Source organism: Aethalodelphis obliquidens, unplaced genomic scaffold (genome assembly GCF_003676395.1).
Source record: "Aethalodelphis obliquidens isolate GAN/ISIS:26980383/991018 unplaced genomic scaffold, ASM367639v1 scaffold33, whole genome shotgun sequence".
NCBI lineage: Eukaryota > Metazoa > Chordata > Mammalia > Artiodactyla > Delphinidae > Aethalodelphis > Aethalodelphis obliquidens.
Window position 1 is genome coordinate 3,863,847 of NW_020837977.1, and position 26,999 is coordinate 3,890,845.

The following is a 26,999-nucleotide window of genomic DNA, read 5'->3' on the forward strand; positions in this document are numbered from 1 at the left end:
AGGCCCGCGTACCGCAAAAAAAAAAAAAAAAAAAAAAATAGAAGCAGCAGGAGTGCTAAGAAGTAAACCTGAAGAAGTAAGCGTGAATGCACTCAGGTTCCACACTAAGAGAATGGAGGTGATAGGGAAACAGCCAAGGATGTGAAATGGTCAGAGTTTGTTTAGAGAGATGAGTCATATGACTGTATAGTAGCTGGATTTAAGGGGAGCACTGAAAGTCAGGGATATCTGTGAGAGCCCAGGAGGCAGTGACAGTGGTGAAGAGAAAAGGAGGTAAATGCCTCCCGTGACCTCCATCTCAGGTAACCTCCCTCATCATGCTCTGTCTCGTCATCCTGCTGCTTTCCTTGAGAGCACTTATCGTAAACTGAATCTTATTTCACTTTCATCTTTATCTTCTTTCGTGACCTAGTTACCATCTTGTTTCCTCCACTGGCCTACAAGCTCTATGAGGACAGGGGCTTTGCTTTGGCCACTTCTGAATTTCCAGCTCTTGGTACTACCTGGTCCCTGCATACCTGGCTCCGAGATCAGCTACATAATTTGCAAGGCTAAGCACAAAATGAAAATGGGAGGGCACTTATTCAGAAAGCACGGGAAACATCCATTAAAGGTACTAAAATATAAAGTCTTTTCCTTTCTTCCATAGTCTCTCTCCCCCTCTCTCTAGACTTGTTATGAGTTTTAAACTTTTTTTCTTTCAATTTTATTGAGATATAATTGACATATAGCACAGAAATTTAAGGTGTACAGCATAATTAACTTGACCTACATACACTGCCAAATGATTATCACGGTAATCCATCACCTCATAAAACCAAAAAAGGAAAAAGAAAGAAAGAAAAAAATGGTTTTTTTCCTTGTGATAAGAGCTTTTAGGATCTACTCTCTTAGCAACTTACAGATACACCACACAGCAGCGCTAACTACAGTCACTGCCATATTTTTTGTTTCCTATTTAATGTATTCAAAATAAAACAAAAATTTTAATCATTAGCATGAATTTTACCACTCCCCTTTATATCGTACAATGCCGACTGTAAACACAAATATCAGAGCATTTAACTCTGAGGCAGAATCACTGAAGTTTCGCAATTTATGTTTCGTGGCTCATTCCCAGAAGGTGCCTGAAGCTGATGAGGAGAAAGGGACCTAAGCCAGGCTCAGGAAGTTTGGAAGGAGGAAGAGAAGGTACCCCAGGCATGAAAGAATCTGAGGGAATGTTCCCTGGCACAGGGCGCAAGGTAAGTGTAGAAGCTCACAGGCACCCAGGGGCTGCTCCACAATGACCTGGGGGTGTGGGGGGGGTACACCTGTGCAAAGCCTTGGCCTGACAGGGTCGCCCTCCCACATGCTGCCAGATGCCTCATACCCCAGAGCGGGGCAAGGAAGCCAAATCGGGCATCTTTCTTTACCACAGGCCTGCAGATCCACAAGTGACCCTCAAAGGTTTTGCAACCTCTGTGCAATAACTCCACGAGCTGCCTGCCGCGGGGGAGACCGTCTGGCCCCCACCTAGTCACCCACTAAACAGTGCCGCGGGGCTGCCAGCCCAGGTGGGGTGGCCACTGCCATACCCCAGCCCAGACACTGCAGGATACCATGCCTGACCCTGACCCTCCCTGCTCCAGGCCTCCACCAGGGGCACAGGGTGGCAGGCGTCACTGGATGGGATGAGAGGGGAGATGCCAGACAGGGCCCAGGGCACCAGCAGGTAGTGAGCAGCAGGGAGCCAAAACCTGTCCAGGGGAGGTGGGCACATACACCACTGTCCCATCACACTTTGTGTACAAAACACACGCTCAAAGATAAAATGACTAAGCATCTCAAGACTGTGATCCCAGAATAGTACACCCCAAATGTGAAGCCCTTCTAAGTATAGGGCCCTGGTTGTGAAGCAAACCCTGTCAGCTTTGTAGGAGGGAGGGAGGGAGGGAGGGAGATGGATGGGACTTGAGTTTGAGGAAGAAATCAAGAATAACTCCCAAGGGACTTCCCTGGTGGTCCAGTGGTTGAGACTCAGAGCTTCCATGGCAGGGGGCACGGGTTCAATCCCTGGTCAGGGAACTAAGGTCCCGCACGCCACACTGTGCAGCCAAAAAAAAAAAAAAAGTAACTCCCAAATTTCTATCTGGGGGAACTGCCCAAATGTTTACCAGGTCACGCGGGAAGGAGCTCTAACCTCTTCTGTGGAGTAGCCCTCTTTTTTCAACTGTTTTGTCCTTCTTTCTGAGAAAGACATATCTCCCACTCTCCTCTTATGGGAAGTTAGCTTGAAGCCTCTTGAAGGAGCCAAGAGAGAACCCAGGTAGAGTCAGAGAAGAGGAAGACAGAACCTCAGCTTAGGCCCTTCTCTGCTCTTCCCGAAAGGGATCCACGCAGCTCACCAGTGGTCCAGTCCAGGTCTCCTGGCAACTATGCAGGACGCAGGACCCAAGCCTGGGATGGTGTTATGGGGTTGCACAGTGTCCCCCCCAAAAGATATATTCAAGTCCTAACCCCCAGTACCTGTGAATATGGCCTTATTTGAAAATAGGATATTTGCAGACAGTCAAATTAAGATGAAGTAATTAAGGTGGGCCCTAATTGAATATGACTGTGTCCTTATGAAAAGGGGAAATTTGGACATGCAGACTGACGTGTATAAAGGGGAGACCACATGAAGGCACAGGAAGAAGAAGGTCATCTACAAGGCAAGGGTCTCCTGGGGCCGTCAGATCCTAGGAGAGAGGCCTGGAGCAGATCCTTCCCGAGAACCTTCAGAGGGAGCACAGCCCTACAGGCACCTTGATCTCAGACTTCTAGCTTACAGAACTGTTAGATGATAAATCTCTGTTGTTCTAAGCCACCCAGTTTGTGGTACCTTGTTACAGCAACCCTTGCAAAATCCTGAAAATAAGGCTAACAGACTTATTAAGTTTAAAACACTTTTGAAATATCCATTTATTTATTCATAAATGTATTTTTGAAAGAAATGAAGGGGTGTGTGTGTGTGTGTGTGTGTGTGTATAAGAAGTGGAGGGACTTCCTTCGTGGTTCAGTGGGTAAGACTCTGTGCTCCCAATTCAGGCGGCCCAGGTTCGATCCCTCGTCAGGGAACTAGATCCCACATGCACGCCTCAGCTAAGGAGTCCATATGCTGCAATGAAGATCCCACGTACTGCAACTAAGACCCGGCACAGCCAAAATAAATTAATTAAATAAATATTTTTTAAAAATAAAAGAAGTGGAATGATTATGTATAATTTTTATTTTATGTTCACTTGCCCATATTTTCTAAATATCATATCCTAAAAATGTATGACCTTTGTAACAACCCAAAAAAGGAAAGTTATTTTAAAAGTTGGTGAGTATGTTCCTTACTCATTTGATTCCCAAATTTTCAAGGGACGGTTGACAGCATCAATGCTTCTTAAATCAGAATGTCCTGAGCTCTAAGCCCATATATTCGGCTGCCAGATGGACATGTTTATTTGAATGTTCCCAAATGGCCTTGAGCCCAACGTGCCAAACCAGAACTCGCTATCCTTCTCTTTAAAAATCTGCCCCTTCCTTTTGCACACATCATTGCTGATAAAGGCACTTCCGTCCACCCAGTCAACGGCCCTGGAGCAGTTGTTGATTGATCTAATGTTTGCCTGCCACATGAGATCAGTCAGCACTTCCCGCCTGTCCTGTTCCTCAATACGCTCTCTTTCATCTCTTCCTCTTTACTCCCAGGACCGCCCTTGTGGTCCCTCAACAGCCTCCCAGCTGTGTTTCCTTCCATCCAAGTTTCTTGCCTCAGCCAACCCCACCTCCTTTTGAGACAGGCTGGGACCTGGGACCCTTTGTTGCAGTGCTTGCACCTGGACTAACGTCTCCTCCAGCAGCAAAGCATAGAGAAACTGTAAGGGAGGAAAAATAACTGCATGCAGGCCCAGTTGGGGCAAATTATGTACAACAAGATACAAAAAGGCCAAAAAAAACCCCAACTGCCACTTCTGAAGAGCCGGAAGCAAAAACTGGGTGTCAGGAGCAAAAGCAGGGTACTGCGCATGCCCCCTGCCCACACCACCACCTAAGTCACGCCTTTGGCCGACCCCTGGCCAGCTCGCCCCACCTCGGGAAGGGAGCGAGCAAGGGAATCTGTTACGAGCAGGGGCTACTCATTGTTGCGGTGCGCAGGCTTCTCACTGCGGTGGCTTCCCTTGTTGCGGAGCACAGGCTCTAGGCGCACGGGCTTCAGCAGCTGTGGCACGTGGGCTCTAGAGCGCAGGCTCAGTAGTTGTGGCGCACGGGCTTAGTTGCTCCGTGGCATGTGGGATCTTCCCGGACCAGGGCTCGAACCCGTGTCCCCTGCATTGGCAGGCAGATTCTTAACCAGTGCATCACCAGGGAAGTCCCTCTTATCAATTTCTATCGATCAGGGAAGGCTAAGAACCCTGGTCGGTAACACTTCCATAAGGACCGTAGTTATGTGCAAAAATGGAAATCTCAGTGGGTCATCCCCACCCACTAACAACAAGATGCAGGCCAATATTTTATGCATGACTTACATGTTGGCTCCTTCCCCCTTTTCTAGGCTCACCTCCAGCAATTCCCCACAAACACATTCTGCTCCAGCTACAAAAAAGATACTCCCCAAATAAAACATATTCCTTCGTGGCTAGATACGTTTGCATATGCTGTTTCCTCTCAGGGAATGTCCTTTTTCCTCACTCTCTGATGTTCTCAGACTCAAGATTCTAATAAAAGACTCTCTGAAGCCTTATCTGAGTTCTCCTGTCACAGTAAGTTGGTAACTATGCAGTTAAGGCTAAGAGCATATAATCTATTAGCATTTATGACATTTCCTTGTAACATTTGTTCCCATGACTATTTTTCCCAGAACAGAGTGACCTTCTGAAGAGGGAGAACCTATCATTCAACTTTGTATCACCACAATCTAAATCATGACTCGCTCAAATTAGGTTCAACAGATGTTTGTGGAAGGCAGGGAGGGGAGGTGGGAAGAAGCAGGCAGGCTGGGTTGAGTCTGATACATCTTTGATCTCAAGAAAGTGAAACCTTGAAAAGTCACATAAATGTCAACATAATCCCACAGAGATTAAGTGAAATAATTGTAAAGCTGTTGTATGAGAGAAATGGACACTTTTTAAACAACAGTAATCTACCAAGAGGATTTCTTTCATTTTTTTTGTTTTTGTTGTTTTGGTTTCTTTTTTTTTTTTTTTTAGGCCACAGTGCAGGCTTGCAGGATCTTAGGTCCCTGACCAGGGATTGAACCCATGTCCCCTGCAGTGGAGGCGTGGAGTCCTAACCACTGGACCGCCAGGGAAGTCCCGAGGATTTCTTTCAAAGGGAAAGAAAGCATGGCCAGTGGAAGAGTAGTTCTTAAGAGTTAGGAGGCTACTCCATTACCAGATCTCCAAATGACCAAGGGCACGTTACTGAACCACTGCAGACATCGGTTTCCTCACTTATAAAAATGACAGGACTATAAATAAAGTCAGGAACAAAACAAGGATCCTATTATGCACATGAATATTTAATCACCATAATTCTAGAATTCTCACGCTGAGCACTGTACTAAGCTTTTTAACACACATTCTCTAATTTAATCCTTAAAACCATGTAAAATAGGTTTCATCATCCCCATTTCCCAGATGAGGAAAACGAGGTCGATAGAGCTAACCTCTATCAATAACACCCAAAGTCACATTGCTGATAGGTGGAAAAGCTGGGACACAGACTCAGGTGTTTATGGCTCTGAGCCCAGACTCATAAGCAATGCCAGCTCCACAATGTGCATGTGGCTTGGGCGTGGCAGACAAGTTAGAGATGAGGAGAGTTGGTTGGCTGGGAGACATATCTTGAAGCTTCATTTGCATAGCAAGCAGATTGGTTTACTTAGAAATTTTTTCTTTTGGCCACACTGCACAGCTTGTGGGATCTTAGTTCCCCAAGCAGGGATCGAATGTGGGCCCTCGGCAATGAAAGCGCAGAGTTCCAACCACTGGACCGCCAGGGAACTCCCAGAAACTTTTTTTTTTTATTGACTGCTAAAAAATGTATAATCCAATTGATGTCCCTGTCAAAGCAAGTATAAGCCTTTCTGTCAAGAATTTTTATATTACTCTCGTTCCATTAATTCTCTACCCTTATTTTCCATTTTTGTCCCAACTAATTTTTGTCTATCTAATTTATGTTATGTTGCTCAAATTAACGTATGCATGTAAACTGCCTGAAATCTGTTTTTAAACAAGAGACGGCACTGGTTACTTGTAAATAATTATAGGGGAAAACATTCAACTGCAATAGTAATTTTTTAAATGTTAATAAAAAACAATTAGGCTTGGGGGCTTCCCTGGTGGTGCAGTGGTTGAGAATCTGCCTGCCAATGCAGGGGACATGGGTTCGAGCCCTGGTCTGGGAAGATCCCACATGCTGCAGAGCAACTAGGCCTGTTAGCCACAACTACTGAGCCCGCACATCTGGAGCCTGTGCTCCACAACAAGAGAGGCCGCGATAGTGAGAGGCCCGTGCACCGCGATGAAGAGGCCCGTGGCCCCCGCTCGCCGCAACTAGAGAAAGCCCTCGCACAGAAACGAAGACCCAACACACCCAAAAATAAATAAATAAATTTATTAAAAACAAACAAACAAAAAAAACAATTAGGCTTAAGTTTTTTAACCTAATAAAGTTTTTTTAAAACTTCTTTTTTAAAATGATAATGCCCTATACCCTGAGAAAACCATAATTCAGAAAGAGTCATGTACCACAATGTTCATTGCAGCTCTACTTACAATAGCCAGGACATGGAAGCAACCTAAATGTCCATCAACAGATGAATGGATAAAGAAGATGTGGCACATATATACAATGGACTATTACTCAGCCATAGAAAGAAACGAAATTGAGTTATTCGTAGTGAGGTAGATGGACCTAGAGTCTGTCATACAGAGTGAAGTAAGTCAGAAAGAGAAAAACAAATACCATATGCTAACACATATATATGGAATCTAAAAAAAAAAAAAAAGGTTCTGAAGACATAGAGAATGGACTTGCGGACACAGGGAGGGGAAAGGGTAAGCTGGGACAAAGTGAGAGACTGGCATGGACATATATACACTACCAAATGTAAAATAGATAGCTAGTGGGAAGCAGCCGCATAGCACAGGGAGATCAGCTCGGTGCTTTGTGACCACCTACAGGGGTGGGATTGGGAGGGTGGGAGGGAGATGCCAGAGGGAGGGATATGGGGATATATGTATATGTATAGCTGATTCACTTTATTATAAAGTAGAAACTAATACACCATTGTAAAGCAATTATACCCCAATAAAAATTTTTAAAAATAAAATGATAATGCCCAATGTTAACAAGACAGAGATTAAACTACTATACGTATATATTGCCAGTGGTACAATGTATAAACTGATACAATCTTTCAGAAAAGTAATTCAGCCTTATGTAAACAAAACCACATAGATTCAAACCATTTAAGCTCAGGAATCTCCCTTGGAGTTATGTGTTAACCCCTTCTTCCAAACATGAGAATATTCAAATCTAAAATATGAGAATATTTATATATGCATTATAATATTATTTATAATAGTAAAAATATCAGAAGAAGACTAAGTGTCTAATAGGAAAATAGTTAAGTAAACCAGGGCACACCCACTAAGGGAGATGTTTCATTATGTAACATTTATACTCTGATTTTTAAACCACATGGATTATCTGGTCAAATAATTAAATAAATTAATTTTTAAAAAGAAAATAATTAGGTCTTCCCTGGTGGTGCAGTGGTTGAGAGTCCGCCTCCTGATGCAGGGGACACGGGTTCGTGCCCCGGTCCAGGAAGATCCCACATGCCGCGGAGGGGCTAGGCCCATGAGTCATAGCCACTGAGCCTGCACGTCCGGAGCCTGTGCTCCGCAATGGGAGAGGCCACAACAGTGAGAGGCCCACGTACCGCAAGAAAAAAAAAAGAGAAAATAATTATAGTACAGTATACTTACAACTGCATAACAATATGCATGAATGAAAAAATGAGAACAAAATGTTCTTAGAAATATGATTCTGTGACTTTTTGATTGTTTTCATTTTCTAGTTTTTGGTAATGTGACAATATGATATATAGAATTTTTTAAACTATTTAAAATGCTAGTTTAAAAATTATTAAGGAAAAATTCATGGGTTTGCAATAAGTGACCTCTAAGTTCCTAAAGTTTGAAATTTTATGATTCTGTGAATAATTCCAGGGTGGAAAAAAGGGGAGAAAAGACACTGAGGGAACGAATGTAAGTGCATAGAAAAATCTATTGTGTTTTTATGAAAAATAATAAATGTAATATTTAGAAACAGAGAACCATAACCAAGGGTAAATATACAGTATTAATCTGAACAAGGTAAAAATTTTAATATCCCTTCAAACACACCAAATAAGTGTCATCTTAATAACAATCCAATAACATAATTGTAAAATATTGTTTAAACTGCTAAAAGAAAAACTTTGGATGGAAATAAAGAATTATTATCAGAAAAGGAACTTCACATTTTTAATGTATTTAATTTTCATAGCGTTCTCATAAGGTATTATACTCTATTCTGAGGGTAATACGAATTGAATGCTTACCTCCCTTCAGAGCTCTGCAAAAAGAATAATCATCATCAGATCCTCGGCAAATAACTTGTTTGCGCACTGGGAAATTCACGGACTTAAAAGATACATAGATATTGAAATATAAGCTTTTTATGTCTCTTCCTTAAAAAGAAAAAAATTTCATTAGCCACTCAAATAAGGTATTTTTTAATAAATATTTAAAAACCAACATTTAGTGTATACTTAAAATATGCCCTGTGCTTTTCCTACATTATTTCATTTAATTATGACAACTACCTATAATGTGGATATTATTATCCTGTTTTGTAGACGAGAAAAGTGAAGTTCTGAGAGGGCCACTAGTTGATTGTAATCAAATAGAATGTTCCACAGTGAGAATTATGTGGGCTATGCCTAAAAATAGAATAACCTATATTTTTGAGAAAACTATCAAATGAAAATATAAAATTTCCAGTTGTAGTCATAGTTCCACTAGGAAATTCAAAAGAGAGGGAAGAGAAAGGAAGGTTTTTTTTTTTCTATATATTTATTTATTTATTTTTGGCTGTGTTGGGTCTTCGTTTCTGTGGGAGGGCTTTCTCTATTTGCGGCAAGCGGGGGCCTCTCTTCATCGCGATGCGTGGGCCTTTCACTGTCGTGGCCTCTCTTGTTGTGGCGCACAGGCTCCAGACGCGCAGGCTCAGTAGTTGTGGCTCACGGGCCTAGTTGCTCCACGGTATGTGGGATCTTCCCAGACCAGGGCTCGAACCCGTGTCCCCTGCATTGGCAGGCGGATTCTCAACCACTGCGCCACCAGGGAAGACCAGGAAGGTTGTTTTGATGAAAGATTTCTTGGAGAACAAAATTGAACCTTTTGATTAAAAATTAAATAGATGAGCTATTTATTATTTCCTCAGGATCTCTTTATTACCAATGAAGATGAAAAATTCCAGGAAGAAATGCATTTTGCTCAACTCTTCTAAGTTACTCAGTTGGCCCAACTGGACAAGATGCACAATCTCTCTTATAATGAAAACAATTATTGTAACCACTACCTCATGGAAAGTATTTTCCTAATAAGGTCACCATGACTCATTGTAGCCATAATAAAAATTTAAAAAAAGTTTTTCCATCTTTACCTTGAACTTGGCTATGCAGAACAGAACTGCTAGCTCCTTCCTCAAAACCCTGTCCTTCCTTTGGTGTTGGCACTACCACTCTCTTCTTGTTGTCCTCCAACCGTTCTGCGTTCTGACTCCTCTCCCCAGTCTAGCTCACTGACTCATCTTTCTTAGGATTCTAATCTCAGTGCTTCTCAATTTTCACACTGCACACTCTCCCCAGCGTTAAATACCACATAGGGTAATAACTCCCAAATCTTCCTCTTTAGTCTCAACCTTTCTTTTAAGCATCTGTCCCCTGTGTGCATTCAATATCTCTACTCAAATGTCACTTATTACCACACCCAAAAGATGCAAAATTGATTTCCTTATCTTCATCACCAAATCAGCACTAGAATTCCTAATCCCGGTCGATCCTACTGGTGTCCCTTTTATCCCCATTACCACTATCTTAATGCAGCCTCTCGTTACTCTGAGCCTAAAGTACCACCAAACTTCCTTACTTGTCTCCACTTCTCTACTTTCAGGGTAAAGTGTAGAGAAGAAGAACGTTATACAGTCTGTTTCAAACAGTGGCCCCGTGGCCCACACCACGGGCATGGACCTGAACCTTTCTCAAAGCAGGGATGTGTATAGAAGTTGAAGAGCTGTTTTCACAAGGGATGCCTTGAGATACAAGCACATGGTAGCGTGGCATCCAATGATAATGCAGAACAAAGAATCTTCTTCCATTTCTGTGTGGAACACACTATGATTCCAGTCTTCAATGATTCCAAGAAAGGAAGTGCTGCTTTGACATCTCAACCCTTTACATCTTGAGAAGCTTCTTGCTCTTAGATATCACTGTGGTCATGTTAGGCACGTGAACAGTGGTTGAAGTGAGGTACCACTTGCATGGCTCAGCAGGCCAGAGATATCAATGTGGGTGTTGGAGTGAGAGACAAGAAACATGGTGGCTCTCGGGGGTTTAGCGAAGAAGACTGTTTTTGAGCTCACCTAACACAACTTTGGGAACTTCTGAAAATAACGTTGAGGAAGGCTTATGAACCAGCTGTATATGTCAATTAGTTAATAGTGACATATAATTTATTAGCAAGGCTATGAAGTCTCAAATCATTTCCATTCCCAACCTATTTTTGGTACAAGATTGCTCTTATAGCTCTTACTGAATTTAAGTAGCGATAGGGCCACAAAAATAAGGTTGATTTCTATAAATGTGGCCCACATTTTATACAGATGTTCTAGTATATTCTAGGGAAACTCAGGTCATAACTACAAAGCATCATAAAAAAACATGACTCGGGGCTTCCCTGGTGGCGCAGTGGTTGGGAGTCTGCCTGCCGATGCAGGGGACACGGGTTCGTGCCCCGGTCCGGGAAGATCCCACATGCCGCGGAACGGCTGGGCCCGTGAGCCATGGCCGCTGAGCCTGCGCGTCCGGAGCCTGTGCTCCGCAACGGGAGAGGCCACAGCAGTGAGAGGCCCGCGAACCACACAAAAAAAACAAACATGACTGAATCATTCTTTCATTACTGAATTAATATCATGTTATATAAATGTCATATTTAGTAAGTGATTAGGGTATTTGTGGTGGCCATGGAGGTGTGCTGCTTAAAACTCCCTTCCAAAGAATCTGTGTGGAGGAGGGCCGTGGGCAGACAGCCACCAGCTACTGCACTTTTAGATATATCTTAGCACTCATCCGGAGGCCAGGCTCGAACAGTCTGCTCCTATAATGACCGAGCACAACAAGGACACTAGAGCCAGCCTACACCTGCCTATCATGGGACACGTGTGACAGGCAATCATTGCTCTAAGACTCCCCACTGACCTGGCTGAGGATGTCTCAGGGATGCATTTTGGTCTGATGACCATCCTACCAAATTCTCCTTCCTTCTCTCTCATTTCAAAGGTATCGGACCAACACTTCAATCTGCCTCCTCTCCTTGCCTGCTCTAGCTTCCTCTTTCCTTTATTGTTCACAAACATTTCCCCCCCCCAAAATCCTTTGTATGTCTAATTCCTTCTTGGTATCTGCTTTTCAGAGAACCCTAAGTGAAACTGTGTTGTATTATTATTACTTGGGTCTGGAAGGCCTGTTTCCTGTGTGTTAAGGGGAAGGGGCTCACTTGAAAATGAGGTCATTCATTATGTAAATAAACACTTTTGCAAATACCTAGAGGTAAAGCACCCCACATAGACCAGAAAACAAAACCTGAGAAAAGAGGAAGAAATTGTAGAGCCTTTGTTGGGCAAAAATTTAGATTATTTTAGGGGATTAAGAGATACAAACTACTATGTATAAAATGAGCAACAAGGATATATCATATAGAACAGGGAAATATAGCCATTATTTTGTAATAACTTTAAATGGAGTATAATCTGTAAAAGTACTGAAACACTATGTTGTACACCTGAACTCAATATAGTATTGTAAATCAACTATACTTCAGTAAAAAAAAAAAAAATGTAGATTATTTATTTCCCCCTTGGCCAAGAAAGTGGAGCAAGTAGCTCATTGTTCTTTCCTCTGTGCTACCATTAAGCCTTATTGCTATCATTTCACTTATCATACTATATTATCTACACATCTGCCTCTTCTATTGCACTGAGAGATTCTTGAAGGTCAAGAGAATGTCTTTTTTATCAATGAATTCACAGCACCTAGCATAATACTTGAAATAAACTATACATTTACTAAGTATTTTTTAATGAATAAATGAATGCAGAAACAAAGTATCAAGATACAGGTTTTCAGGAAAATTAAAGCATAAGTTTATCGTCTATCATTTCTAGATTCTCAACTACCCTTTTTCCTGTAAGCTGGAGAACTAAAATCAGGGGGATATGTTTCTTTAGTTTATTTATGGAAAAGCACATTTTAAAGTATAAGCTCCAAATATAAGCTAGGATGTAAATGATAATAGTGATAATGAAAACAATGATGATAATGATGATGATTACAACTGAATTTCCTGGGATCCTTACAGGCAACAGCTGACCGGTAGGAGAGGATGAAACTTCTGTGCGTTTTCACAAACACTCAGATCCAGCCCAATGCTATCACCATCACCCAATTAACTTTTATAAGATGATGGCAAGTAAAATCATAGAGAGGAAGAAGAAGAAATAACACAAAACAAAACAAAAATCATTGCCTTTTTTCATATCATCAACATATTTTTTTCTAGAAAGGTCACCTTTAGGAAAAAAAGTCCTTGCTTGCTCATACAGAAATCTTTGACTCATGGAAACCCAAGTTTACTTATCAGCTGAATATCTAATGATTGACAATGGATATACCTAGTAGATGGTTAGAAGTTTCAAATTATTTCAATTTTTACCATGCCATTATGTAATCCCTCCTCATGAGTATGAGCTAGCCTAGTGACTTGCTTCTAACAAACAGAATACAGCAAAGGTGATAGGGTGGCACTTTCATCATTAGGCTACATAAGACTGTGACTTCTATCTTGTTAGTTAACTGTCCCCCTTGCTAACTTCAGGGAAACAAGAAGCCATGATGAAAAGGCCCACATGACAAAGAACTGAGGGCTGGCCAACAGTCAGACAGAAACTGAACACTGTCAACGACCACATAAGCTTAGAATCGGGTCCTTCCCTAGTTGAGCCTTCAGAAGAAACCCTGGCCAACACCTTAATTGCAGCCTTGTGGGAGACCTCCTGAAGCTGACACAGGTAAGCCATGCCCAGACTACTGACATACGAAGACTATGAGATAAAGAATATGTCCTGTTTTAAGCCATTAAGATTGTGGTAATTTGTTACATAGCAAGAGAAAACTAATACCCATACGTGTAGAACACCATCATTTTTCATTGATATTTCTGGAACCCTTTTAATTGTAATCTACAAAAACAAAACTTTGGACTTACTTGGAATGTAGTAAAGATACAGATTTCCACGGCCTCCCTTCAATGTTATACAGGGCTCGGCATTTATTGAAATAGGGAATTTCAAGTTATCTAAATGGAATAAAGAAAATGTCAATAAAATTACTATAAATCATTTACAATAAGTATTCTGAATATCAGCCCCCCAAAACTACCTTTAGTATTAAAATTTTATGAGAAAAATTAAGGGTAGTTAAAAATATCTCCCTCCCCAGAGGAGTAAAGTCAGCCAGATGGTAGAGTAAAAAGTCCTCCTTCTCTTGACAAACACACCAGTTCAGCAACAATTTACGGACAATTTCCCTTTGTGAGAAATCAGAAACCAACCGAAAGTCTCCTGCACCCAGGAGAATGTAAAAACAGACTCACCAATTCAGTACTGAGGTTTGGGACACCTCTCACAAGAGACACTGCTCCTGGCATAGCATAATTAGGAAGAGCTAACCTACCCCTCAATTTCACTCAGAGCGAAGAGATTGGTTCATGCGTTCAGAGCCCCAACTTTTCCAAGGAGATCCCCAGAGGACTAAAGAAAGAAAGTCTGAACAGTGTTATAACTAGTAAGGAGATTGATTCAGTAATCAAAAATTTCCCAAAGAAAAGTCCAGGACCAGATGGCTTTACAGGAGAATTCTAGTAAACATTTAAGTCAGAATTAACACCAAACATTCTCAAACTCTTCCAAAAAAATGAAGAGGAGGGCACACTTCCAAACTCATTTTATGAGGCTAGCATTACCGTGATAGTAAAGCAAGACAAAGACACTACATGAAAACTATAAGCCAATATCCCTGATGAGTTTAGATGCAAAAATCCTCACAAAATATTAGCAAACTGAATTCAACAGCACATTAAGAGGATCATATACCTTGATTAAGAGGCATTTATCCGTGGGATGCAAGGATGGTCTAACACACAAAAATCAATTAAAGTGATATGCCACATTAATAGAATGAAGAATAAAAATCACATGACCATCTCAATAGATGACAAAATTCAACATCCTTTCATGATAAAAACTCTCAACAAACTAGAATTAGAGGAAATGGCCTCAACATAATTAAGGCCATATATGAAAAGTCCATAGTTAACATCATACCCAATAGTGAAAAACTAAAAGATTTTCCTCTAAGATCAGAAGCAAGGCAAGGATACCCACTCTCAACATAGTACTGGAAGTCCTAGCCAGATGAATTAGATAAGAAAAATAAATAAAAGGCATCCAAATCAGAAAAGAAGAAGTAAAATTTTCTGCTTGCAGATGACATAATTTATATCTAGAAAACCCTAAAAACTCCATTAAAAATTGTCAGAACTAATCAAAAAATTCAGTAAAGTTACAGGATACAAAATCAAAATACAAAAAAATCAGTTGCATTTCTGTACACTAACAATGAACTATACAAAAAGGAAATTAGGAAAACAATCTCATTTACAATAGCACCAAAAGAATAAAATATCTAGGATTAAACTTACCTAAGGAGGGGAAAGACTTGTATGCTTAAAACTACAAAACATTGATGAAAGAAATTAAACAAGACACAAACAAATGGAAAAATATCTTATGTTCATTGACTGGAAGATTAATGTTATTAAAATGTCCATATTACCCAAAGCAATCTATAGAATCAATACATTTCTATCAAAATCTCAATGGCATTTTTTACAGAAATAGAAAAAACAACTCTAAAATTCATATGGAACCACAAAAGATGACAAATAGGCAAGAAAATCTTGAGAAAGAGGAAGCATCACATTTCCTGATTTCAAACTATACTGCAAAGCTACAGTAATCAAAACAGTATGGTAGTGGCAAAAAGACAGCCATATAGACCAATGGAACTGAACAGAGAGCCCAGAAGTAAATCCATGTGTATTTTGTCAACTAATCTTTGACAAGGATGCCAAGAATGCACAATGGGGAAAGGACAGTCTCTTCAACAAATGGTGCTGGCAAAACATGCAAAAGAAAGAACTGGACCTTTATCTTATACCACAAATGAAAACCAATCCAAAATGGATTAAAGACTTAAACATAAGATTTAAGACTGTAAAAACCCTAGAAGAAAATACAGGGGAAAAGCTTCATGACATTGATCTTGACAATGACTTCATGGATATGACATGGAAAGCAAAGGCAGCAAAAACATCAATAAATAAGTGGGACTATATCAAACTAAAAAGCTTCTGTACTGCAAAGGAAACAATCAACAGAGTGAAAAGGCAGCCTATGGAATGGGAGAAAATACTTACAGACCATATATCTGATAAGGTGTGAATCTCCAAAATATATAAGGAATTCCAACAATTCAATTATAATAAAACTAATAACCTGATTTTAAAATGAGCTAAGGACTTGCATTTGTTGAGACGTGGATGGATCTAGAGACTGTCATACAGAGTGAAGTAAGTCAGAAAGAGAAAAACAAATATTGTATATTAACGCATGTATGTGGAACCTAGAAAAATGGTACAGATGAACCAGTCTGCAGGGCAGAAGTTGAGACACAGATGTAGAGAACAAACATATGGACACCAAGGGGGGAAAACCGCGGTGGGGTGGGGATGGTGGTGTGCTGAATTGGGTGATTGGGATTGACATGTATACACTGATGTGTATAAAATTGATGACTAATAAGAACCTGCAGTATAAACAAACAAACAAACAAACAAAAAACTAATACTAAACTTTCTTTGGGTTATTTGTATGGAAATATGTTAATATAAATGTTTCAGACATTACATGAAATTTCTAAAAATCTTATATGTTCTGCTATAAAGTTATAAGTCATAATTCTAGTTATTACTTTAAAATGTGTATCTCAGAAATAACTAAATTTCCTTGTCAATTGCATTATTATGAACTTTCATCAAATCTTTAACCGTGGTCATTTTTAAGTCTTTTGTCATTTACAGACAGTTCTGGGTGTACTCTGATGCTTTTGCAAAAATGTTCCTATAAAAGGGTTTCGGGCTTCCCTGGTGGCGCAGTGGTTGAAAGTCCGCCTGCCGATTCAGGGGACACGGGTTTGTGCCCCAGTCCGGGAAGATCCCACATGCCACAGAGCAGCTGGGCCTGTGAGCCATGGCCGCTGAGCCTGAGCGTCCGGAGCCTGTGCTCCGCAATGGGAGAGACCACAACAGCGAGAGGCCCGCGTACCGCAAAAAAAAAAAAAAGGGTTTCATCTTCAAGGAATTCATGGAAAAGACTCTGACAAGTACAGGTTTCTGGTAACTGACTATACTGCTGAACTGAATGAATAAACATTTTCAGAACTCTAATGGAAAACTGATGAATTCATAAAAGTGCTAACAAAAGATCAAGATAAAAAAAATTAATTACATGGGACTGAGTGAACTGATGAGGATGATTATAATTTTTGTGACTTTCTGTTTGAATAAAAATAAAAAATCCCACAAGGACTCAGAGGCAAAAAATATACAAATCAATTTTCACTGCAAAGTAAAGGAGCGGTTACAATGGATGATTACTGGACTGAATGTCAATATTATGACATAGTATGAGTGTGTTTCATGTTTGGTAATTGCAATCCTTGTTGCTTTTGTTGTGGTCATCCATTTACAATGCTTGGTGTCAGTTTATTTATCTCTTGTAAAAATAAAATACAGTGTGTGTGAAAAAATAATTAATTAATTAAATAAAATGAGCTAAGGACTTGAATAGACATTTCTCCAAAGAAAACATGCAAATGGCCAACAGGTATATAAAAACATGCTCAACGTCACTAAGCATCAGGAAAATGCAAATCAAAACCACAATGAGATATCACCTCACACCAGTCAGATTGGCTATTATCAAAAAAAGAAAAGAAGGACAAGAGTTGGCAAGGATGTGAAGAAACTGGAATGCTTGCACACTGCTGGTAGGAATGCAAAATGGTACAACTGCTCTAAAAAACAATACAGAGATTCCTCAAGAAATTAAAAATATGGGCTTCCCTGGTAGCGCAGTGGTTGAGAATCTGCCTGCTAATGCAGGGGACACGGGTTCGAGCCCTGGTCTGGGAAGATCCCACATGCCGCGGAGCAGCTAGGCCCACGAGCCACAACTACTGAGCCTGCGCGTCTGGAGCCTGTGCTCTGCAACAAGAGAGGCCGCGACAGTGAGAGGCCCGTGCACCGCAATGAAGAGTGGCCCCCGCTTGCCACAACTAGAGAAAGCCCTCGCACGGAAATGAAGAGCCAACACAGCCATAAATAAATAAATAAATAAATAAAATAAAGGGCCACCCTGGCTACTCTTTAAAAAAAATTTTAAAAAAATTAAAAATATTACTACCATATGATCCAGCAATCCCACTTCTGGGTACTTATCCAAAACAATTGAAATCAGGATCTCGAAGAGATATTAGCATTCCTAAATTCATTGCAGCACTATTCACAATAGCCAAGATGTGGGAACAACCTAAATGTCCATCAACAGATACATGCATAAAGAAAATGTGGTCTATACATACAACGGAATACTATTTAGTCCTAAAAAAAAGGAAATTTTGCAATATGCTACAATATGGATGAACCTTGAGGACATTATGCTAAAGGAAATAAGCCAGTCATATAAGGACAAATACTGCCTGAGCCCACATATCTAAAATAGTCAAATTCATAGAATCAAAGAGTGGATGGTGGTTGCCAGTGGCTGAGGGGAGAGGGAAACGGGGAGTTACTAATCAATGGGCATAGAGTTTCAGTCAAGCAAGTGAATAAGCTGTAGAGATCTGCTGTACAATTTCATGCCTGTGGTCAACAATGATGTACTGTACACTCAAAAATTTAAGAGGGTAGATCCCATGTAAAATGTTCTTACCACAGTAAAATAAAATTTAAAATACTGTATGAATACCAAAAAAACTCCCTATAATGTAAACAGATTAGTATTTTAATGCCCTTACATTGTTAAGGTGGAGGTTGAAGGTAGTGAATTACTTTAAACTGTGGGGAAGGGGGTGAACTCCCCAAAACATATTTTCATAAAATTACTTGTTCCATTTTCATACTTTTTAACCTGTTCTTTTCTACATTGCTCTTCTTTTCTATATTCTCCTCACCTCTCTGTATGTTCCATTGGTTAAAAATAGAAAATACACATCAAGTACTTAGAATTCTAGTAAATGGTAAGTGACTGAATACATGAATGAATGAGTTAATAAACAAATCTTCCTAAATAAGAAGTTTCAAGAAGGATGCAGAAGAGCTTATAAAAGCACTGAGGAGGAGGGGAAAGAGACTAAACCAGTTTTATTTAATTTGCCCCTGAATGCAACCCTTAAGATTAATGTTAACATCTCTCATTCAATGAATTGAGTTTGCCTGCAATAAAAGCCTCACAGAATGAGCTATGGTAACAGTCATTTCATCGAATCATGGATGTTCACAAACATCTGATGCAAAGATGTTTATTCCTGTGTGGATTATGACCAAAGGAAAACCTGCCCAATTTGCAATAACATGGATGAAACCTGAGGGCACTGTGCTAAGTGAAATTAGTCAGACAAAGAAAGACAGGGAATTACCTGGCGGTCCAGTGGTTAGAACTCCGAGCTCTCACTGCCGAGGGCCCGGGTTGGGGAGCTAAAATCCTATCAGCCATGTGGCACAGCCAAAAAAAAGACAAATACTGTATGACTTCACTTATATGTGGAATCTAAAAAACAAACACACTCAAAAGACAAAAAATAAACTCACAGACACACAGGCTGCTAGAGGTAGGGGGTGGAAGATTGGAGAAATGAGTGAAGTGGGTCAAAAGGTACAAACTTCCAGTTATAAAATAAATAAGTCATGGGGAAGTAATGTACAGCATGGTGACTATGGTTGATAATACTGTTTTACGTATTTGCGGTACGCTGGCCTCTCACTGCTGTGGCCTCTCCTGTTGCGGAGCACAGGCTCCGGACGCGCAGGCTCAGCAGCCATGGCTCACGGGCCCAGCCGTTCCGCGGCATGTGGGATCTTCCCGGACCGGGGCACGAACCCGCGTCCCCTGCATCGGCAGGCGGACTCTCAACCACTGCGCCACCAGGGAAGCCCCCTGTTTTACATATTTGAAAGTTGCTAAGAAAGTGGATCTTAAAAGTTTTCACCAAAAGAAGAAAAAAATTGTAACTATGTGAGGTGATGGATGCTAACTAGCTTTATCGTGGTGATCACTTCACAATATATACAAATATCGAATCATGTTATATACCTGAAACTAATATAATGCTATATATCAATTATATCTCAAGTAAAAAAATGCTCAGAGGTGGCTGAATAAATAAATATTGTGCATCTATTTACTGAATTAATATACAGTCATTAACATGAATTTTTATGATATTTAATGTTATAGACGTTTATGGTATACTATCAAGTTTAAAAAATGCTGGTTACCCAACAGTATATACAATATGGTTCTACTTTTACTGTTTTCAACATATATCATTATATATCTAAAAGAATATTTACCAAAATATCAGAATGTTCATAGTGGTTAACTCTTAACTGTGATAGGCTTATGGTGCCTTCTTTTCTTTTTTATTCACCTATATTTTTGAAGGTTTGCATAATTAATATACTTATTAACTTTCTTACCATGAAAGGTTGACATGGTATTGAAACGTGGGCACTTCCATATGCATTACCGAGCACAGTGCAATGTGTCTCTTCTTTCTCAGTGATAAGCTTGTAGAAGACCCTCAGAGCAAGACAACCAAGACTCTGGAGCAAAGCCGGGAACAAGTTAAAAGCAGTGAATCACCAGGGCCATGTTGTATGTCATAAGGGCAATTCTCTATTTTCAGTTAAGTTTCCCACATGTCTGAAGTTGGTCTGATTATGATGAAACCATCGACAAGTCAATGCAATCAGACAAATGTTCAGAATACCCCTATGGGTGCTCAGTGTTAAGCCAGCACCAGAGCAAGGCAGAGTGGGGTAGGGTGGAGTGAGGGCGGAGAATAGAAGTGTAACCTTAATCTTTATGTCAGGAAGCCTAAGATTTTTCTAGGAAGACGAGACCACCATACATTAAAAAAATTAGATGTAAGGATCAAAAGATCACATAACAGTACATAGCATGTGACTTTTAATTTATTTGCAAAGGTTGGGGAACTAACAGAAAATAGCTTTATTACTTTAAAGTCACCATGTTTATGGTAAAATTCTACATTTGGTTTATTAAATACCAAAGAAAGCAGTGGTCAGGTTCAGCAAAAGCATAGTACAAGAGCCTCCGTTTTCCCCTGCAACCACAAATGTCAGCATTGTGAATCCATCATAGCACTTTTTCCCACTGAGCTCTGCCTCAGAATCCTTCTTAACCCAACAGTCCAGGCAACTGCAGTTGGCACAGGAAATGAAACCAGTGCCACCCTGAGTGTTGGTATTAAGTACTATTGGAGATCAAGGGAGGAAGCATTAGCTGGAGTTGAGCCATCACAGCACTTCATTTTACCTCTTTAGCAGAATTTCCCTTACATAAATATGCAGTTCCTTCTGACAGGAATGCCCTGTCCTCATCGGTCTAGAAACTCCTTGTCTGCCTTCAAAATGTATTCAAATATCAACAATGCTGTTAAGCCTTCCTTGACTCCTCCACACCTCCCCAGCCCGACAGCCACAAACACACTATCATTCACAGTACTTGATCATCCTTCAATGGTCATTTAAAATGTTTACTACAGGGCCTTCCCTGGTGGCACAGTGGTTGGGAGTCCGCCTGCCGATGCAGGGGACACGGGTTCGTGCCCCGGTCCGGGAAGATCCCACATGCCGCGGAACGGCTGGGCCCGTGAGCCATGGCCGCTGAGCCTGCGCGTCCGGAGCCTGTGCTCCGCAACGGGAGAGGCCACAACAGTGAGAGGCCCGCATAGCGCAAAAAAAAAAAAAAAAATGTTTACTACAATTATTTGCTTGCATGTCAGTCTTCTTCATAAAAATAGCACAAACCTTGAGGGCAGGAAGCATGTCTCATTCATTTTTCATGTCTCTTGCGCACAGCACACTGTAGATAATAAATGTGTGTTTATTCACTTCTGCTTAGCACCAAATATTGCTCTAGGCACTAGAGAAACAATGAACAAGACAGCCAAGGGCCCAGCTCTTGATAAATGGACACTCTAGTATAGAAATCAAACAGGGCCATGAGAGAAAGACTGAGTGTACGGTGGGGACGGAGGAGTTGGGGGTGGCAATGGGTAGCGATACCTCAACTACAGTATCCAGTAAGTGAGTGACAGAAAGCAACCAACCCTGTGGACATTGTAATCAGGAGTACAGACTCATAGGTGACAATGACTTTGACATGTTCAAGCAACAAAAACAAACACACACACACATATATACACAAAGACCGTTACATGAGATACATATAATAGACAAAGTCACAGAGACAGAGAGTAGAGGTTACCAGGGACTAGGGGGGAGGGAGAAATGGGGAGTTATTGTTTAATGGGTACAGAGTCTCTGTTTGGGATGATGAAAAATTCCGAAAATGGATAATGGTGATAGTTGCAAAGTGATGTGAATGTACTTAATATCATTGAATTGTACACTTAAAAATCATTAAAAGGGTAAATTTTATGCTTGTTATATTGGTAATACAAACAATAACCGTAATAATAATATAGGTCAGTGTAAATGGAAAATAATGAAGGAGGGTGGGAATCATGGGAATCATAGGAATCAGACAGGTAGGCAAGGGCCACCTCAAGGGGTCTTGGATGCCTTGGTACAAAGTTGGGATTTCACTCTAATTGAAGTGAAAAGCCACTGGGGGGCTTTAAGCAACTGAAATAACATTATATAACATACTTAATTTTTAAAAGATCTCTCTGGTCTCTATGCTAAGAACTGATTGCATGGAGGCAAGAATTAAAGTGGAGAAAGGACAATTTAAGAGGATGTTGCAGAGGCCAGAGAAGAGACGAAGGTGACATGAGTGGTGAGCAAAGGACAGTGAAAAGTAGTTGGCTTTAACTATTTACAACAGCCAAGACATGGAAGCAACATAAATGTCCATCGACAGAGGAATGGATAAAGAAGATGTGGAATATTACTCGGCCATAAAAAAGAACGAAATAGGGCTTCCCTGGTGGCACAGTGGTTGAGAGTCTGCCTGCTGATGCAGGGGACACGGGTTCATGCCCCGGTCCAGGAAGATTCCCACATGCCGCGGAGCGGCTGGGCCCGTAAGCCATGGCCGCTGAGCCTGCGCGTCCGGAGCCTGTGCTCCACAACGGGAGAAGCCACAACAGTGAGAGGCCCACGTACCGCAAAAAAAAAAAAAAAGAATGAAATAATGCCATTGTGGCAACATGGATGGACCTAGATATTAGCATACTAAGTGAAGTAAGTCAGACAGAGAAAGACAAATACCATATATCACTTATATGTGGAATCTAAAAAACTGATACAAAGGAACTTATTTACAAAACAGAAACAGACTCACAGACATAGAAAACAAACTTATGGTTACCAAAGGGGAAAGGTAGGGAGGAGGGATAAATTAGGAGTTTGGGATTAACATATACACACTACTATATATAAAATAGATAATCAACTGGACCTACTGTATAGCACAGGGGACTCTACTTAATATTCTGTAATAACCTATATGGGAAAAGAATCTGAAAAAGAATGGATATTTGTAGATGTATAACTGAATCACTTTGCTGTACACTTGAAACTAATACAACATTGTAAATCAACTGTACTCCAATATAAAATAAAAATTAAATTAAAAAAAAGAAAGTAGTTGGGGAATTCCCTGGCAGTCCAGTGGTTCAGACTTGGCGCTTTCACTGTGATGGCCTGGGCTCAATCCCTAGTCAGGGAACTAAGATCCCACAAGCCACACAGTGTGGTCAGGATAAAAAAAAAAAAAGTAGTTGGCTTTAGAATATATTCTGGGGATATTAAAAACGGAATCATCGATAAATACGATGTGAAAAATAAGGGAGATAATTAAGGATACCCCTGGTTGGGGGGTAAGGAATTAGGTGGATGATGAGATAGGGAAGATTTAGGAGGAAACAGATTTGGAAAGGAGTATAAGAGTCCTAGTTCCAAATGGCTCTTAGACTTCCCAGTGGCCATGCTGAATTTGTAGAATAAACAAATGAATCCTGGTGATATGTTTAGTTATCCCTCCTACTACACATAAGAAAGACAAAAGCCAGAAGTTCCTTGAAGATACCAGCTACATCTTAACATAACCTTTGCATTCTCAGTATTCCTCAGCATAATAAGGAAACCTAATGCCTATTAAAGACGTAGTAAACAGGATTAAATTCAACTGACTTGACTAGGCTCTGTACGGGAGGCAGGACTTTTGATGGACCTCAGAGGTTTCCATGAAACAGAAAGATGGACACGAATATTTCAGGTTAGAGAATAGTACACATATATATCAACGCAAGTATAAATAAAGGCCAGTAAAGAGGCTGGCCTGCTTGGAGTTGGGGGGACACTCCAAATGTCAAGATACACTCACTTAGCTGAGAGGACCATGCTGGAATACTTCCAGAACCGGACCCCCCCCCATCGCCTCCAATGCTCCCCTCTGGTCCGAGTCACCATTCTCTCGCTCACCTGGATTATTGCAACAGCTTCCCAACAGGTTGCCTGCTTCCACTTTTGCCGCCTTACAGATTATTATCAACCCAGGAGCCAGACCAGGCTTTACTCGTAGTAAGAGATAAAGTCGTTCCCTGACCTACATGGCCCTCACCCTCTCCCCATTCCCTTCTATGTCATCTTCTGCTACTTCCCCCATGCTCATTCCATCACAGCCACGCTGGCCTCCTTGCTATCCCTCCATCACCAGCCATGTTCCCACCTCCAGGCCATTGTGCTTGCTCTTCCCTCCACCCCTTCCGCTGGATATGGGCGTGGCTCACTCCCTCAACTATTCCTGTCCTTGCTAAACAGTCACCTTCTCAGTAAGGCCTTCCTTGCCTGTCCTAATTTAAAATGCAACCCCCATCCCCATCTCTGTACTCTCTATCCCCTCCTCTGCTTTATTTTTCTCTCACAGCAATCACCACCATTTGACATGCTGAATATTTCACTGATCGAAACTCCAGGAGGGCCGTGACTTTTTTTTTTTTTTTTTTTGCGGTACGCGGGCCTCTAATCCAATACCGTTGGTGTCTTAGAAGAAGAGATTTAGACCTACAGGGAGTCACCAGGAATGAGTGCATACAGAGAAAAAGCCATTTGAAGACATGGCAAGAAGACAGCCATCTGCAAGCCAAGGAGAGAGGCCTCAGAAGGAAATCAAACCAACTGACCCTTGATCTTGGATTTCCTGGCTCCAGAACTGTGAGAAATAAATTTCTGCTGTTTAAGGCACCCAGTCTGTGATGTTTTTTATGGCAGCCCTAGCAAACAGGTATACCGTGTATGCCCAGTAGCTTGGCCAAATGGGAATCATCCTCACAGAAAGGACTGAATTGTCGTCACCAACTTCCTGACAATAATACCCAGAGGGATCAGTGCTTCCCACAAATGACGCGTTTCCATCTCAGTCAGGATGGATTCTCTAAGGCAGGGAAAGGTTGACGTGGCAGGGGCAGGGGAGAGGGGCATGGCAGCAAGCAGGGTCTTGCTTAGCTGTATATCCCACCTGCTCTCCACGGTCCCTATATCCATGGGGCAGCAGGAAAGGACCACAGAATTTCTCAGCACTGGAGAGAAACAGATAAAATCTCTCCTCAAAAATCAAATCAGAAGACAAATTGAGTTAGTGTTACTGGAAGATTAAAAGCTAAATAATAATATGAAGTGTTATATAAATAAAGGCCATAGGAAATACAGCACAGAGAAGGTGGCATAATCAGTGCATGGAGCAGAAGTGCCAAAGAAGTGGAGAGAAGAGCGCCGAGTGCACTGAAGAAGGCCTGGAACAGGGCAGTGTAAACTGACCTTGCGGGGTGGGGAATTTTCAGGGAATGCAGCATAATCACAAACAGAAAAAAAAGCCACCAGCCTGAGACTAGTCATACACTTAGGTCTTGTTCCCACATCTGGCAATTACCCTAAATCCCAAGAAGTAACTTTTTTCTTTTTTCTTTCTTTTTTTTTTTTTGCGGTACGCGGGCCTCTCACCGCTGCGGCCTCTCCCATTGCGGAGCACAGGCTCCGGACGCGCAGGCTCAGCGGCCATGGCTCACGGGCCTAGCCGCTCCGCGGCATGTGGGATCCTCCCGGACCGGGGCACGAACCCGTGTCCCCTGCATCGGCAGGCGGACTCTCAACCACTGCGCCACCAGGGAAGCCCCCCAGAAGTAACTTTATATTAATATTTGCCAGAGTGTATTTGCAGGATTGTAAACACACACTCAAAAAATAAAATAAAACTGAAAATTGGGGAATTAAATAGGTTTCTTTATTGCAGAACTTCTCAGAACTCAAAGTACATTTGTAAATTTCCCCCAAATGATTAGACCATAAATCCTTTTTTCCCATGAGGATTTCAGCTAGCAAGTATTTTCGGGAGCATCCCCTTAAACCTTCCTGATACCACTAGTGGGTAGAAAAGGTCAACCAACCTATAGTGAGCAACACAATGCAAAGCACCAAACCAAAACAGTAGTCAAGCCCCAAAGCTGTGCTTTCAGACCAGCAGATATTTGTAGAGAAAGAGGGAAAACTAAACAAAACAAGATAAAACAAAACAACAGTGATCCAACCAGTAAATAGCATAGAGTGTGGCTGATTTTTTTTTTTAAGTAATCAATATTATCGTTTCTATGTGGCTCTGTGCTAAAAATTTTACCTCAAAACAATCCTTGTAAAATGGGTTCGAAAATCACTTTCACTTTACAGATAAAAAAGCTGAGGCACAGAGAGGCTAAGACTTTGCTCAAGGTCACACAATAACGGACAGAATCAGCCTTACATCCAATTAGGGAGGTAATTCCAAGAGCCTTCAAAAACCACAGCCTGAAACACAGAGCACCTGTTATACACCCAACATAACGTTGAAAACAAAAAATCATGGCCTGGGCTTCCCTGGTGGCACAGTGGTTGAGAGTCCGCCTGCCGATGTAGGGGACGCGGGTTTGAGTCCTGGTCCGGGAAGATCCCACATGCCGCGGAGCAGCTGGGCCCGTGAGCCATGCCGCTGAGCCTGCGCGTCCGGAGCCTGTGCTCTGCAATGGGACAGGCCACAACAGTGAGAGGCCCGCATACCACAAAAAAAAAAAAAAAAAAAAAATCATGGCCTGGAGCTATAATCAATTCCAAGCAGCATTTAGGACTGTTCTACCTTCTCAAGAAGACCCGGTCAGTCTTGGGGCTGAGGCAAAATCTGAGCAGCAGATAGTTCTGCCCAAACTGGGAAGAATCTGAAACTGGGTTCAAGGTAGA

At 41.3% G+C, this 26,999-nt stretch overlaps 1 protein-coding gene across 2 annotated transcripts in view; it reads right to left on the reverse strand.

The window, feature by feature from the left end:
• LY96 (lymphocyte antigen 96) overlaps positions 1-26,999 on the reverse strand; it is a 31,544-nt gene that overhangs the window by 3,048 nt on the left and 1,497 nt on the right. The window contains exons 2-4 of one of the 2 annotated variants that reach the window (XM_027127890.1): positions 20,220-20,345; positions 13,608-13,697; positions 8,624-8,752 (exon numbers count right to left, since the gene is read on the reverse strand). In XM_027127890.1, coding sequence (XP_026983691.1) covers positions 8,624-8,752; positions 13,608-13,697; positions 20,220-20,235 — 235 coding nt within the window. In that variant the 5' untranslated portion in view covers positions 20,236-20,345. The remainder of the gene's footprint in view (positions 1-8,623; positions 8,753-13,607; positions 13,698-20,219; positions 20,346-26,999) is intronic. The other variant, XM_027127889.1, reaches the window with a different exon arrangement.